This window comes from Phoca vitulina, unplaced genomic scaffold (assembly GCF_004348235.1).
Source record: "Phoca vitulina isolate PV1807 unplaced genomic scaffold, GSC_HSeal_1.0 scaffold27, whole genome shotgun sequence".
NCBI lineage: Eukaryota > Metazoa > Chordata > Mammalia > Carnivora > Phocidae > Phoca > Phoca vitulina.
Genome location: NW_022589730.1, coordinates 23,410,087 through 23,426,752, shown reverse-complemented (window position 1 = coordinate 23,426,752; position 16,666 = coordinate 23,410,087). Strand labels below are relative to the sequence as shown.

The 16,666-nt window shown below is 45.6% G+C and overlaps 1 protein-coding gene across 3 annotated transcripts in view; it reads right to left on the bottom strand.

Moving 5' to 3' along the window:
* Nucleotides 1–11,042: 11,042 nt before the first annotated feature.
* The window catches only part of MRO (maestro), a 31,793-nt gene continuing 26,169 nt past the window's right edge, over nt 11,043–16,666 (bottom strand). For 2 of the 3 annotated variants that reach the window (XM_032422810.1, XM_032422809.1), the window contains 3 exons: nt 16,440–16,595; nt 15,519–15,626; nt 13,959–15,159 (listed from right to left, as the gene is read on the bottom strand). In XM_032422810.1, coding sequence (XP_032278701.1) covers nt 15,106–15,159; nt 15,519–15,626; nt 16,440–16,595 — 318 coding nt within the window. In that variant the 3' untranslated portion in view covers nt 13,959–15,105. Of the gene's footprint in view, nt 12,947–13,958; nt 15,160–15,518; nt 15,627–16,439; nt 16,596–16,666 lie in introns of those variants that run through there. The other variant, XM_032422811.1, reaches the window with a different exon arrangement.

Below are 16,666 nucleotides of genomic sequence, written 5' to 3'. Positions count from 1 at the left end.
ATTGAACTGTTTCTTTCTTTTTTTTTTTTAAAGATTTTATTTATTTATTTTGACAGAAACAGACACAGCGAGAGAGGGAACACAAGCAGCGGGAGTGGGAGAGGGAGAAGCAGGCTTCCCACAGAGCAGGGAGCCTTCCCAGGACCCTGGGATCATGACCTGAGCCGAAGGCAGACGCTTAACGCCACCCAGGCTCCCCTAATTGAACTATTTCTTAGAGCAGTTTTAAGTTTACAAAAGAACTGAAGTTCCCACATACTCCCTTTTCTCCCCTTCAGTCTCTCCCATTATTAAACTCCTACGGTATACAAATGAAACCAGCACGTGAAATAATGCTCACCACCAGTTGTCATTAGGGAAATATAATCAGAGCCACAACAGAATGCCACTTCACCCCCACTAGGACAGATATAATAATAATATTACCGATAATAACAATAATAATACAAAAAGGACAAATGTTGATGAAGATATGGAGAAATTGAGACTCTCATATATTGTTGGTAAGAATGTAAAATGGTAAGAATGTAAAATGGTAAGCCGCTATGGAAAATAGCTGGGCAATTCCTCCAAAAGTTAAACAGAGAATTACCGGGTTAACTCAGCAACTGCACTCCTAGGTATATACCCAAAAGATTGAAAGCAGGGACTCAGATACTTGTACACCAACGTTCATCGCAGCATTATTCACAAGGGCCAAAAGATGGAAACAACCTAAATATTCATCAACAGATGAATGGGTAAACCAACTATGGTACTCCCATGCAATGGAATACTATCCAGCCATAAAAAAGAATGAAGCCCTAGTGCAGGCTTGTTGAGAGTTTAGCTAAACCACGCCACGGTATTGCAGCCTTGACACGCATTTTGTTTGGCCAGGCATCCTTCGGGGACCTCAGACCGACACTAGCCCCTTCATGCAAGCCCATGCAGTTGATAGCCTGCGGAGACACGAGAACATGAAAGTTCCCGATAGGATTTCTGCAATAGGCTTTGGGATCAGCAGTCTCTCCTGCCTCCGAGTGCCCATGTGCCTTATGCAGCTCTTAGATGAGATCCCCATGGGGCTCACCAAAACCATGCTTTGGGGGGTTAAACTGAGCAATCCAGCCCTAGCTTAGGAACCCCAAAGCCCTCCACCCATAGACCCTAACAGAGGCTCAGGTCATGCCCTTCTCTGCACTCTGCCTTGACCTCCTCGCGTGGCCCCTGGAGGCATGCTGTGTACTTCCTCCAGGACCTGTGAGTAATAAACTGCTCTACTTCAGTTTCTCCTGTGGTGTCGAAATAGGGCTCACCATGGGCATCCTGGGCTCCACTTAACAGATGTTAACTTCACAAAATCGTAACAGTGCTACAGCATTGATGAACCTCAAAAACACTATGCTGAGCAGAAGAAGCCAGACACAAAAGACCATATGTGTGTGTGTGTGTGTATATATATATATATGGCACGATTCTATTTATATAAAATGTCCAATTAGGTAAATCCATAGAGACAGAAAATAGATTAGTGGTTGCCCAGGGCTGAGAGGGAGGGGAAATGGGAGTGGCTGCTTAAATGGTATAAGGCTCTCCATCACCGGGATGAAAGTTCTGGAGCTAGATAGTGGGGGTGATTATATAACGTGGTGCATGTACTGAATGTCACAGGACTGTACACTTGGAAATGATCTCAACGGTGAGTTCCATGTTATATGAGTATTACCACTAAAAAACCAACAAAGGGAAAGGGGCTCTGCCGACAGAGGGAAAGCAGCCAGCCCCAGAAAACAGGGAGAGGTGCTTTCCGGGGGGGCGGTCCAGGTCTAGGGGGGAGGGTGCGCGCACAGGGCAGGGGTACCCATCAGTCCTGAGGTGCACCTGTGGCTCCCACATAACAAGGCAGAGTGACCCTCAGACAGTTACCAACCAAGCACATCAACAGCCTTCAAAAGAGTCTTCTTGAAAGTCTGGAGACATGAAAGAAAGACATTTCCTGCCGGTGCTGTGAAGAGCGATACCTCCCCCGCCCCCACCCCCCCAACTGCGGCAGAAGAACAAAACCTTTCAAATAGCCTGGAAATCCTAAACCATTCTTTGCCCTGATGGAAGAATGGCTCTTACAGGGTCAAAGGCAGGATGTTGTCGCCCTCCTCTGGTCACTGAGCAGCTTTGGTTTCCTCCCCCTGCCTAAGGGGGGGCGGGCCACCGCTGGCTGGAGCGGAGCGGGCTGGGCAGCCTCCCCTTGCTGTGTGTGCAGAGCTGGGTCCTGAGATGTTCTGGGAGCTGAACTACCAGGGGCCGTGAAGGTAGCACTCCCCCTTGCTGTCCTCCCCCCACTTCACACACACACTGGTGTTCCTATACCCTCCGTCCTCCCACGCAGCAGGCTCCTGGGTCTCAGCCTGCCCCCCTCTCCCACATGACCCCGCAGACACCCATGTTCCTCTGCTCACTGCTTGAAAGACAAGTTCATGCCCTTTTCCATGTGTATTGCTGGTCTCTTCCGAGAACCTGAGGAAATTGCAAAGATATAACGCTCCCAATTTATAGTGCCCGCCTTCCTCCTTTGCAAGCAATACATTGGGCTTCTGCCCCCCAGCTTTCGGTTCTGAGGAGGAAACCCTCCAACACCCTGTCCTACAATCATCCCAGGGCCAGATGGACTCCTCACCAAGAAGGTTCCTCTCCCCTGGCGGGTGGTAAAGATCAGACTGGGCAAAAGCTGTCCCCTTGTCTCGGGTGGTCTAATTTCATCCACGAAGACCTAACGGGGTGCTGTCCAGTTCACCAGAACGTCCACCCTCCCTCCTGGATCAGAGAGGGCCTGGCCTTTATGTAGATAAAGAGCTGCCTGCTCAGGGTGCCTGGAGAGATCTTCAATACCTTGCCCACCCAAAGATAGTTCCCTTACTAGCTGACCACTTCATCTCGATGTGTCCATAAGTCATCAGAAAGATGCCCCGTCTCACAACTAAGAGAAATGCAAAATAAAATTGCACGGAGATGTCATTTTTTACTACGAGACTGGCAGAGATCAAAAAGTCTGATAATTCAGGGTGCCTGGGTGGCTCAGTCGTTAAGCATCTGCCTTCGGCTCAGGTCATGATCCCAGGGTCCTGGGATCGAGCCCCGCATCGGGCTCCCTGCTGGGCGGGAAGCCTGCTTCTCCCTCTCCCACTCTCCCTGCTTGTGTTCCTGCTCTCGCTGTCTCTCTCTCTCTGTCAAATAAATAAATAAAATATTTTTTTTAAAAAGTCTGATAATTCATCATGTCAGTGAGCAAGTGGACAAACCCAGACACTTCCCTATCCGTTGCACACGAGGGTGCCCATTGGTACAGCCTCTACAAAGAGTAACTTGCCAATACCTGTCAAAATTTTAAATGCACGGATGCTTTCACCCAACAATTCAACTTCCAAGTATTTATTCTATAGATGTACTTGTACATGGATGCAATGACAAGGATGTGTATTGCAACACAGTTTGTAGTAACAGAAGAGGAAGGAAATCCTCGATGTTCATCATTAGGATACTGGTTAAATAAATCATAGTACAACCACCCACAGAACACCATGAATTTCTTTTGGTAATGAGGCTGTTTACTATGTTCTAAGGGGAAAATATCTTCAAGGTTTGTTGTTAGGTAAAAAAGGTAGTGGGTCGTACAGTGTAATGTTTCCATTTGAACAGAAGTATGTAGATTTATACAGATATTTATTCATATGTGTTTATAGATGCATAGAATATGCCTGGAAGGATAGTCAATAAACTGGTGATATGATTTTTATGGGAAAGAGAATGAGGGTATAAGGAAAAGAAAGTCACATTTTACTCAATACTCCCTTTTCTAAATTGTAGTAAAATGCACATAATATAAAATTTACCATTTTAACCATTTTTTAAGCATACAGTTCAGTGGTGTTAAGTGCATTCACATTGTTGAGCAACATCACCACCATCCATCTCCAGGACTTCTTCATCTTCCCAAACTGAAGTTCTCTCCCCATTAAACACTGGCTCCCCATTTCCCTCTCTCCCCAGACCCAGGCAACCCTTAGGAACTTGACTACTCTAGGTCCCTCACATAAATGGAATGATACAGTATTTGTCTTTTTGTTTCTGGTTTATTTCACTTCAGCGATACCTTTTCATATCTTTAAAAGCACCAGAAGAGCTTTTTAAAAAACACTGATCCCTGGGGGCACCTGGGTGGCTCAGTCGTTAAGCGTCTGCCTTCAGCTCAGGTCCTGATCCCAGGGTCCTGGGATCGAGCCCCGCGTAGGGCTCCTTGCTCAGCAGGAAGCCTGCTTCTCCCTCTCCTGCTCCCCCTGCTTGTGTTCCCTCTCTTGCTGTGTGTCTCTCTGTCAAATAAATAAATAAAATCTTTAAAAAAAAAAAACAACACTGGTCTTCCCCCTAGAAAGTCTGACTTCATAGATCTGTGGTGCAGCCGGTCACCTGAGTTTTTAAGACACTCCAGGTGATTCTAATGTTTGGTCAGGCAGAGCATGCTCCTAAACCACATCAGACTCACCTGAGATGCTCCCAGACTCCCAAGTCCCACCTCTGACCTACTCATTCAGAATTTTCAGGAATATGCCGTTTTAACCAACTCTGAGCGACTCCAAGCTGCCATCCTGGTGCTGAGAAGCTTCCGCCCACATCACACTGTGCCCGGGACCCTAGGAACTCAGCATGCAGCCTGGACCCAGCAGCAGGGATTGACGTGCATGGGGACTGTCCCGCCCTGGGTACTGTGGAAACAGAATGGTGAAAATATACTATCTAAGAAGAGGAAGCTGAGAGAAGTTCCTACCCTTTTTCATAGTGAGAATGATCATTTTCACATGTGCCTGTGATAGACTAGATTCTGAAATGATCCTATTTGGGGACCGAGGTTATAGGAGCAGACATTCCATTTCTTGTAACCTCCTCAGAGCGGGAGCCTCGGGCAGATCTAAGCAGCCCTGCTGACAGCCTCCACCTGCCTGAGGGTGGAGAGAGACATGGGAATAAATGCATCACCCAGAACACTGACCCATACAATCTCTGCCCACTCCTGTGCCCCTTCCCAGGGACAGTTGCTGCTCCAGGGGAAGCTAAGGGAAGACAAAAGGGGGTGGTGGTCTCATTCCTCCCTCCGCCCCACTCCTCCACTAACCGCCTCCCATGCACCGCCCCCACATTGGCCAGTTAGTAGCTATTTACTTTCTAGTCCCATCTCAGCCCTTGGAGGCAGGGTGACCCTGACTGTCCCAGCTTAACCCTGAAAGTCCTCTGACCCAGGAAACCCCTTTGTCCCAGGCAGAATGGGGTGATTGGTCACTCTGGGGGACACCACCAAGATGGCGAACCTGTGACGGGTAAGAGAATAATGTATTGTAGAGACGGGTAAGAAGAGAATAATGTCCTGTAATAACACCTCCCCTGATTTAAGATCAGCAAAATGAGCCCCAGTGACTCGTCCAAGGTGACAGAGCTGTTGCCAGGGGCAGTGATGCCCCAGCCTGGCTCTTCAACACCCAGGGGCCAAAATGACCTAGTTGGTATTTCTCCAGAGGCAGAGGGACAGATTAATTGAGTTTTCGGACCTCTCCTTGCCCTCCCAGCCGAGGAGGGCCACCGGGAGCCACGCTACAACGGTCTCCTCCAGGTTCAGGAATTTTCGCCTCTGCCAATGGCTTACTTCCTTCTGTCACTTCCTCCCTCCTTGCTGGCCTCATAAGTTATCGTACAGGAGGCTGCTGGTTAACCCAAACCCACTCGATACCCATCAGAGCAACCCTTACTCTTAGAGCGAGCAGGCGACCATCCCCAAATGTGCTTTCTGGGGAATCCCTGGTTCAAAAACCTCGCCTACCTGCCTGGCTTGTAAAACACATACTAGAGCAGCATTGTCCAAGTGAAAGAGAAGGTGAGCCGCAAATGCAAACCACATAGATCATTTTCAATTTCCCAGAAGCCATATTAAGAGACACTAAAAAGAAGCAAATGAAATTTATTTCAAAAAATATCTTTTACTTACCTCAATATATCTAAAATATTGTCACTGAAAGTGTAATCAGTATGAAACATTGAGAGGAGATAGTTTACATTCTTTTTTTCATATTAGGTGTTTGAAATCCAGGATGTCTTACGTGTACAGCACATCTTAATTCAGATGAACCATATTTATGTAATTTTTTTAAAGATTTTATTTATTTATTTGGGAGAGAGAGAGAGAGCATAAGCGGGGGCAGGGCAGGGGCAGAGGGAAAGAGAGAAGCAGGCTCCCAGCAGGGAGCCCAATATGGGGCTTGATCCCAGGACCCTGGGATCCTGACCTGAGCCGAAGGCAGACGCTTAACTGACTGAGCCAGCCAGGCGCCCCTCAGATGAACCATATTTAAAGTATCCAGTAGTCATATGTGGCTGGTGGCTACCATATTGGATGGCACATACTGGAGGCCCAGGACACAATGCAAATATCCCTGGGAAGAGTACTACCAACAACCACTGCTCATGGGTTGTTGATCCAACAAGTCTGACTCCTTGGAGGTCAGAGAGAACAGGGTCCTCACAAAATAGGACGTGGAATGATTAGTTACTGATTGTAGCAGAGAGAAGTCAAGGCTAGGACAAGAAAAGCAAATTCAAATTCATATGGGGCTGCTGCGACCCCTGATGCTGAGCAGGGGACCCACGCTACAAATTCTCTGGCTGGCTCTGGGGTCTAAGACAGCAGGCTAAGGGGCTGCAAGGGGTATTTATATACAGGCCCGAGGGCCCCTGGTGAGCAGGACTTGGAGAAGAAGGAAGGAAGAAGGGGTGTTGTGGAGCCATACAGAGAAGTGAGGAGTGCTTCACGCATGCCTTCCCCTCCCCGCCCCCCCCCCAGTTCAGCTGAGGCTGCCTGCTGACATGTCCGTTAGCCATAATCCCGCCCAGAGGAACATTCCAGAGCAGCCATTACGCCATGGAAGCAGAATCCATCAGGCAGCGCTTCCAAGTGCAGGTCTAGGAAAAGATGGGCAGATCTTAATAGAGGACACCTTCTTGAAGAGACCAAAAGAACGCAAAGGACCTGGCTGATCTCTAAGGGCCCTGAATCCTTAAGACTGTAATGATGGATCAGAGAAGGGATTGATCAATCCCTAGAGCCCAAAGGTTAGTTGTCAAATCTCAAGTGCCTCAGGAAAAAAAGAAAAAAAAAATAGAAGAAAAAGAACCCTGGCTATATTGGGCTCGCTGTTGTGGTGGGATGGAGGTGGTTTATAAACAGCTCCATTGGACTTTCTAGCACACTTTGAAATCAAGGTTCTTTGGTAAGTAGTATGTACTTGGAAGAGTTTTTCTCTCTGCAGTTGCCCAAACATACTTTCTATGTGTGCGCACACACACAAACACACACACACACACACACCGCACAGGTTTATGGAATTAATGGCATTTGGCAATGTTGAAGTGTCAGAGAAGTCAGGCAAAGCAATGCTTCAATCTGGTTAGAAATGACAGTCTGCGAGCACGAGGGGCGGGGAACAGTGATCCTGATTGACCACACTTGCAGATTCTGGGCCCCCGGCTAATACAAGCCACGCTATTGGATAGTTTTGGAAAGGGCAGGGCTGCAGGAGGTACTCGGAGTTCTTGAGGCAGCTTTCAAACCTGCTGTAAGAGGTGACGGGCTACAGCTAATAACCCAGCAGAAAAGTGTGAAGGCTCAGCTGAATAATTAATGTTCCCTGACGGAGCTTACCTCAAGTGAAAGGGCCGTATTCAAAAGAACAAGGAAGGGTGCCTGGTGGGCCCTTGGGGGTGGCTATGTTCATCATGTGGAGGGAGGAGTTAAGCTTTGAGGTCAGAAATAATTTCCATCACCTCACCACACATACCCAGCAGGAAAATCCCAACCTCACCAACCCCTCCCTTACGGTAAGCGACATATGATGCCTTGCCCGCCATGTTTTCCTACAAGACACCACATATCGCTAAGCTGTATGTATTCCACTCAGTGGAGCCAGGGAAGGGCCAGAAGGAGAGTGGGTGAGTGAGCCAGAAACGAGGCAAGGGGGTTGTCAGTTTGGGTTTTTGTTGTTGTTGTTGTTGTTTATTTTTAATGGTTGTTTTATGCCCACCCGTGAAAAAAACATCTACTGACTGTTGCTTTCATTAGTTGAGAGAGATCACCATTAATGATCTCTTACTAAAGAACTCTGAGGGGGAGAGAAACCCTGAAGCTGAGCCCTCTGCCGTGGTCTGCCTGCCACGGGCCACACTACAGGCTTCAGCTCTAGAAGCACTTAGAAGCAGAGAGGGTAAGACCTGGGCGCCCCTTAAAGAGAACATAACCCATCCTCCCCCGCTCCCCAGACTCCTGCCCACTCTAGTCTGAGAAAGGTCTTCCTTGAAGCCAGGTGGGGACAGTCCTGAGCCAACATTGGGGAAACCAGAAGATACCAGGCTTTGATTTCTCAGGCAGACTTCATTTATTGACATATAAGTTTAAATCAGATTTAATAAAAAGTCATGTGAAATCCAAAATGCTGGGCCTGCCTTTCCTTTTCTTGGAAAAGGTAAGAACAAGGAGGTTAACCAAGAGTTATGTTGAAGTATAAACACAGATCCAGGTAGGGCAAAGGTCTTTTAAGATTAAACAGACTTAACTGTGCATAATCCATTATCTTCATGATAAAATCCTTTCTTTGTTTACTGATAGTTAATGAGAAGCAATACTTTTTGTAAGATAGGTTAACCATCTAAACAAGTAACCCCCGTTTAATATAGGAAATTGTGTTTGCTCTCTTAAGTCATAAAATTTGTGTTTATGAAATTGAATCTGCTCACTAAAGTCATAAAATGAGCTCATTAGCTTTGAGTGCATTTAATCCAGGACTCTGCACATTCATTATGTAGATTTTCTTGCTGGTCAGAAAATCTCAGATCCCTGGGTTTACTCTCCTCAGGCTTATAAAGGCCTAGTAAATAAACTGTCACTCGGCCAGTTTTAAATCCAAACAGATCAAAATTTTCATTTCTCCCTAACAGAGTCATAAATATCTTGAGTTCAATGTGAGGCCATTATTAGAGTAGTCCAAAGAAAGAGTGCCAGGTTTTCCACAATTTTTGAATGTTACTCCTCATACCTTATCAAAAAAGTTTGGTGTAACTAAATTATATAAAATAGATACATGTAGACTTGTAAAGTGATCCGAACTCACATTGTGACGGGGTACTTGTTATCTGGAGAAGCATCCTGATATAGAACAATGTATTATACCTAATTTTACTGTTTTCATATTTTTAAGATTTTTAATATTGATTGTGTTTTGCTTCTAAATCGGGGTCTGTGTTAATACTGAACTTCCTTCTTCCCATTCGTTCCCTTGTAAAAATAGGCCTCACTGAGGAGTGGCTACCACGTACATAAGCACACCTCATCACGGGCTAACACGGCACAGTTTACACCCACTGCCTGGCTTCACTGTCCCAGGATCTTGTGTGGTAGCTTCTTCCTCCCTTTTACAGATGCAAACCCTGAGGCTCGGAGAGGTTACATGACTTGATGAAGATAACTGGCGCAAAGCCAGGTCTTCTGACACCAGCTCACGCGTCCTTCCAGCACACGTGACGTCACCTTTGGGACTGAGCTTCTTTCCTTCTCCAAGGAAGCTACACCTGCCGATGCAGTCGGTCCATGCGAGCGTGTCAAAAAGCATTGGATTTCGGATCGTATTTTCGCCCAGGCAGAGGCACGTGCCTGGAGCAGCGTGGCTCAGGAAATGACGTTTTAACTCTCTGATCTACGTTTCTGAAAAACACTGTCTTCTTGCGGGGAGACATTTGGGCCATTACCTGGTTAACATTTGCAAAATGCTGCAGGAAATTCATTAGCTTGAAAGGAACATGATTACAGAAATCACACTCAGAAACAGAAGGTGGGGTGTTAATTATTAACAAGAGATCGCCCAAAAGATACAACACAGAATTATTAACGGAGCCACTGGGGCTGTTTGGACGGAATGAACAGAGCCCATTTAAGCCAGCTCTGGAGCATAAAAAGGCACTACTCCTGCTCTGAACCCTCATGACACCCCTGTAAGAGCCCACTAGGAAAGAACAGCTTGCTCTTCTCAGTCAGTTATGATTCTCGTTCTTATTAAAATGCATCGGACCATTCTAAAGCCGACCACGAGGTTCCAGTGTCATGCTTGGTCAAGGGACTGGTATTTGTGACTCCATAAATTCAATCATTCTTTATTGAACACCCGTGGTGGGCAAGGCTCAACGCTACAGTCCTGAGGACCTGGGGAGGAATAAGAGGCAGAGCTGACCCTAGGACTACAATCATTCATTGGGGAGGATCAAGATGACACTCCGATCCCATACTGAAAGCCAGAATGGACCTCGCTGGAGACCTGGGCAGCACCAAGAAGAGAAGAAACAGGACCTGGAGAGCTGATTGGGGGTCAGGAGCAAAATTAACTAACATTTCCTGAGCATCTTCCATGTGCCAAGCACTATGCAAAGTGTTCGATGTTACACAATTGAATCTTTGTAGCACACCAATGCTATGGGTGGGATTATTACGTCCATTTCACTGATCAGCAAACTGAGGTTTGCAGGCTGCCTTACCCAAGGTTATACCAGTAAGTGGCAAAGCCAGATTCACAACGAGGAGGGCTTGACTCCAAGCCCCATCTTCCCGATTGCTCTGCTCTACCTCTGAAAAAGAAGGACACTTGGAATCAGCCCAGGGAATGGTGGATAGAAACAAGCAAATGGAGGGTGAAGCATTCCAGGTAGGAGGAATTTAGGAAGAGCCAAGGGAAATCGTAAGTTGGTGTCCATTATGAAGAATCTTATATGTCAGGCTTGGGAGTCTGCTTAACTTGATAATTTTAAGGGGCCTTTGCGATATCAAACCATCTCTCTTCAGTAAACTGGGATGTATTGAGTTTCTCTAGAACCCAAGGGTTTTCTAAGAGTGTTTAACACATAAATAAAAACAGGAACAGAAGACTCATTCTACTATGGTCATACGAAAAGAACATAAATTCAGTAATATAAATACACTGATAATCAACCATAAGTCATTTTATTTGTCATCAATAGGCTAAAACAAGAATGTCACAAAAGGACAAAGGCAAACATGTACTACCAAGAGTGAGCAATAACCATCCCAGGCTTTCTGAAGCATACCACTTTACATACCGATAAACATTTCATTTTTATTTTAAAGAGCATTTTTGCATGTGTTCTATGATTACAAAAGTAATACATGCTTATGGCAGAAAACTTGGAAAATGCAGAAAAGCACAAATACGTATTTGCCTCATTTCCAGCACTATCTGCTCGCTGTCCCCACACAGCTACTGTTTCTCTCTTTGTAAAACGCACTTGTGCTTTTTGTAACTCAACTCTATGGAGTGGAATTCCACTGGATTCTGTTTACAGCGAGTACCAGTACTGATTACCTCTTAGATTTTCCACGTCCTTCTTTGTCTTTCTCTCCTTTCTCCTTCCCTTTAAGAAAGGCCCATCGTGTGGGCAACGGGAAAGCGGGGACCAAGTTTTATGTGGATCTCTACCCTGAGCACTTAGCATGGTAGCACCTGAACATCCCTTTTTCTTTCTTTAATTCACTCAACTGGTGCATATCTAGAGTTTAAAAGTAAGAAATGTCAAAGCCTTACCTTTAGATTAGCAAATGAACAGGCATCTTATGGGGAAAGGGGTACTTAAAGTACACAAGCATAAAAGTCACCTGCAGATTGGTTATAAGGAGAGAAATGATGGCCCTCATTTGACAAAATGGGCTTCTCCCAAGGAGGAGTAGCTTCAGATGACTTCCTGATTTTTTTCTCCCCAATCCACATTTATTTACTAAGCACTTACTGAGTATCTTTGAGGTCATGTGACAGATACAAAGCTATACAAGGTAAGATCCTTCCTTCAGCAGCTTCACTCGAACGGGGGTGGGGGGTGGGGGGGAAGACATGTAGGTTAAAATCTTGCAAATGAGATAAAACATGGTGAGTGGCATAAGACTGCTAGAATGTTCTGGGAATTCAGAGATACGAGCTCTTTCCTGATTGAGGGGATCCCTTAGAGAAGGGATAAGATATACACCTGAAATGTGTGTCTGGGTGTGCCTGTGAGTATGCATGGCTGGGCGGGAGGGAATTCAAAGCAAAAGGAACAGACTGAGCAAAGGCAAAGGAGCATAAGAGACCAAGAAGTGTTTAAAGAAGAGAGAGGAGCCAAGCTTGGCTAAAGCAAAAAGAGTAACAGAAGAAAAAGCTGGCAAGGAAGAGTGTGAGCCCATGGCTGAGAGCCCAGAGTAGCAAACTAGTTTGGACTCTGTTCCCGCTACAATTTGCAACTATTTAGTCATTCAGCAAATGTTTCTGGATCATCTGCTATGTGCTGGGTCCTGTGATACACCCAGTGAGATAGAAAAAGGAAAACAAGGAGGAAAACAAGGACGAAAACAAGGCAGCGCTTGTGGTCCAAAAGCAAGGCATCCCTTGCTCTCACCACGGAATTCCATCATAGTATAACTTTCTAGAAATAAAGTTTAAACTCAAGGAGGACTTATTAAGAGCAAAACAAAACTGGCCAAATGACAAAATTAATGATAAGGAACCTCTTTTGGTTACTTATTGCTGAGTGACAAACTATCCCAGAAGTTAGTGATTTAAAACAACAATCATTTGATTAACTTGCTTACAATTTTGCCATTTGGGATGGGCTTCATGGGGACAGCTGGCGTCAGCTGTGTCGCTTGCGCAGCCAGGGTCTGGCTGGAACGGCCAACTTGCGTCACGTGTCTGGACCTCAGAGTTCATTGTGGATTGGGCCCCTCAGCTCTCCTCCACATGGCATTCCATGCAGTTAGCTTGGTCTTCCCTCCGAAATGGTGATCTCAGACATTCTTCTTTGTTCCTGGTAACCTGGCTTCTTACATGGCGGCTGGCTTCACCTGAAGCACAAAACAGGAAGCTGCCAGGGCTCTTAAAGAGTAGCCTACAATTGGCATAGTGGTATTTTCCGCACATTCTCATGGTTAACGTGGGTCACAAAGCCAGCCCAGGGGCAACGGGAGAGGTCTACACAAGGGCATGGATATCAGGAGGCATGATTCACTGGAGGCCCCCCAAGTAACAGTCTACCACAAATCTTAAAGTCAACTCAATAGCATCTTCCACAATTTTATTCAACTAAGGGGCATGAAGTACATAGATGGTTCTACTCCAGAGCACATAACCTGCCTGCCCCACTCCACCTCTGCATTTTTTGAACGCTGGTAAAATGCAATTGTTTCTCAGGCCACTCACTGATCCCTTACTAGAACTGCCTCAGATTCTAAAGGGACCTTGCAAAAGAGTTTCAAACAGGCCAACATCTGGGAAGGGGGAGAGGGCTCTCAGCTCAGAACCATCCCACCTGCTCCAGAGCCTGGGTCACTCCCCAGAGCCCCTGGGTCATGTACCCCAGCTTCAAAACAGGAAGAAAGAAAACCCATTCATGCCTGGTTCCTGCTCCGCCTTCTGCCATCTGCCACATTCTTGTCTCTCCTAGGAGACAACCCCCTCATCTCTGTTACACAGTCCTATCTCTGGAGAGCTTAAGCAGAAGATGGAGTTCCCAGTTTTCAGAATGACATTAAGATCTCTCTGCAGCATTTATGACCCTCTTGTGTTTTCCATTTCCCAAACTGGACACAGTCGTCCCATATGGCCTGAATGCCAAGTTTGGTGATAATATCAGAATTTCTATAAGAGAAGCTTGGGAGGCAAACTGGTTAGAGGGAAGGTGGGAAGGACTGAGGTTTTTCTCGAAAAAAATTTTTTTAAAGATTTTATTTATTTATTTGACAGAGAGAGACACAGCGAGAGAGGGAACACAAGCAGGGGGAGAAGGAGAGGGAGAAGCAGGCCTCCCGCTGAGCAGGGAGCCCGACGTGGGACTCGATCCCAGGACCCTGGGATCATGACCTGAGCCGAAGGCAGACGCTTAATGACTGAGCCACCCAGGCGCCCTTTCTTGCAATTTTTTACATGATCCACGTGACCCCTCATAGAACTAGAATTGATCACCAAAAAATTGATATAATTAGCCAAGCGGTGACAAGTAAAAATATATACTTAGATCACAAATTAAATTAATAAAAATGTGTATTTAGTACATATAAAAGCAAAAGGTAATTGAGTTGAATAGAGCAGAAGCTGAGGGGTTTTTAATTTTTTTTTTTATGTTTCTAGCTATCTGTCAATTACTCCACATTGAAGCAGAATCACATGGTGATTGAATATAGGCTCCAGAAGTCAGACTGTCTGGGCTGGAATTCCGGCTCCATCACTCACCGGGTCATCTGGGGCAAGCTAGTTAATTTCCCTGTGCCTTAGTTTTCTCACCTGGAAAATGAGGATAATAATAGTATCTTTCTTATAGGGTTGTTGTAAGTATTAAATAATACTTGCAAAGCGCTTAGTGTCCAATAAACATTTTCCATAAATGTTACTTATTATTACATACATTACTATTACCCTGAGGTTTTTCAGCACATGCTTTACAGATTTTTCTTTCTCTTTATTAATTTGTGTTTGGAATGATCTTGGAGGCAATGACTGCTGAAGATTATGAGAAGCTAAAGATACTCTCCAAACCCCCTTCTTGGTCCCTTGGCCAACTTTAAATAGGTCCTGCCAATAAAAGGTATCCATAACAAATCGCAAAGTATCAATGGCAGATTAAAAAAAAAACAACAACAACTTAAGGTAATATTCTCCTAAACCTCAGAAATTAAAAATAAAATAAAAAATAAAAGGTAACAGATGAACTTAAGGAAAAAGCTGAGCAATAAGCACTGAATCTACCTATGCTTTCAATGTTTTAAACAAAGCATGTACCTTCTCATCAAATGTGTATGGGGAGGAAAAGAGATACATAAAAGCAATTTAGAATTTACTTTGGATAGAATCATACAATTCCATGCAATTGCCATCAATTGTTCTCCCAGCATCCCGTTTTCTATTACAATCCCAAGAGGCAAGCAGAAGCATCCGAGGAGTTAAAAGGGGGGGAATATCAGCCCCCCAGCAAGGTGCTCACTGGAACAATTTCCCTGCTGCTCTGTGTTTACAGAATCTTATTTGCATAGAAGAACTGCAGGAGCTCTGGATGATAGTAGCTCTGAAAGAAATCAGCAAAAGCGCACGTGAGGGACGGGTTCCACACACCTCCTTGACTCTACAACGAGTAGACAGTTGTCAAAGGCAGAGCGTGAGGACTGTCAATCTTCAGATTCTCAGAGGTGGAGATCATGGCCTGCGTTCATCTAATGATCTACACTGGAAGTGCCAATAGATTTTGTGCATAATCCTCCGGGCATTCTGTCATTGACATTGCATGATGGGTCACTTACAATCGAAACACAATTGGCCTGAGGCATTTTACAGGGAGTAACTCCCTCGTGTGGCTTGCCACCTTCTGGGTTGGCACCAGGAGGGCAGGGACCTCTGGGAGAATTCTCTACACCCTCTCTCACTCACCAGCTGCCGGCAGAGTTTAGGGTTCCTTTGATCTTCTTCAGTCTGGAAGCTGTTTTCCTTTCTTTCTTTCAGATATGGAGAACAGGCTCGAAATGTTGTCTTGCAAGCCTGAGAAAAATAGTATTACCATCTTATTGTAAAAAACGTTAGAGAGTTCTAGAATCCAAGCAAGGAAGAGCATTGCACCCTATCTGTGGCCTGGGGGCCCCTGAGGGTATGAAAGTAACTTCCAGAAAGTTTGAAGACGTCAACCTTAAAGGATTTTGCTTCTAAAATGGCCAGGTCTATAAGTTGGGGCTGGTAGGGAGAGCATCACTTTATAGTTTACCACTGGTTATTGTCCCATCAAAAGTAGTTCTGAATTCCTAAATTCCCAAATTCTCTCTGTCTCTGTCTCTCTCTCGTGGGCACTAATTTAAAAAAGACAAGTGGTTTGGTGGAACCTCTTGCTCCCAGTGGTTTTGAAAGCCTGACATCGATCCAACTCTGTTAGGACATGTTTTCTCTAAGAATAAAACAAAAGCTCTGTAGGGGATTGAGAAGCCAGGGGTGGGAAATCTACACAGTGACAGAAGCTAAGTGGCATGAGTTCATGTCCTCATTATGTGGGCTACTGCCCCACAGATTAAACCCGTGCCTCTCTGGCCCCCACGCTCCAGTAACCTGAATTTATCTACCATTGGCAGGCACTGATCGGGCAGGTGGGGCAGGAGCAAATGGAAAATAGCACGCTTGCTCAGAGAGAGATGACACACCGGCAGGCACCTTTCCAAGGATTCCTGTGGATACACTGCCGAGCGTCCCTAACGAAACTGGCAAGAACAGAGAGTCTAGTGGCTCATCACAACAGGGCACAGCCGCAGGCCCCTTTAGGAATGGCCCAGAGCTCTCATGCAGTCGGTGGGAGAGTCAAAGACTTACCTTGGCAACCTGGGGATTTCTGTCCTGTAAATGTATCAGGAGGGAATCTTGAGTCTGCTTGACCTGACTGGTGAAAAATGTCTTCCATTTCCGCCCAGCATAGGCTGCCAATTGCCCAAACAAGACGAAGGCTGAATATCTCAGGTTGTCATTCTCCTGTGGGTCCCCGGTGAACAAAACAACAAAACCCAGGTCATTACCAAAAGGCCACTGCATCAGAGAACATC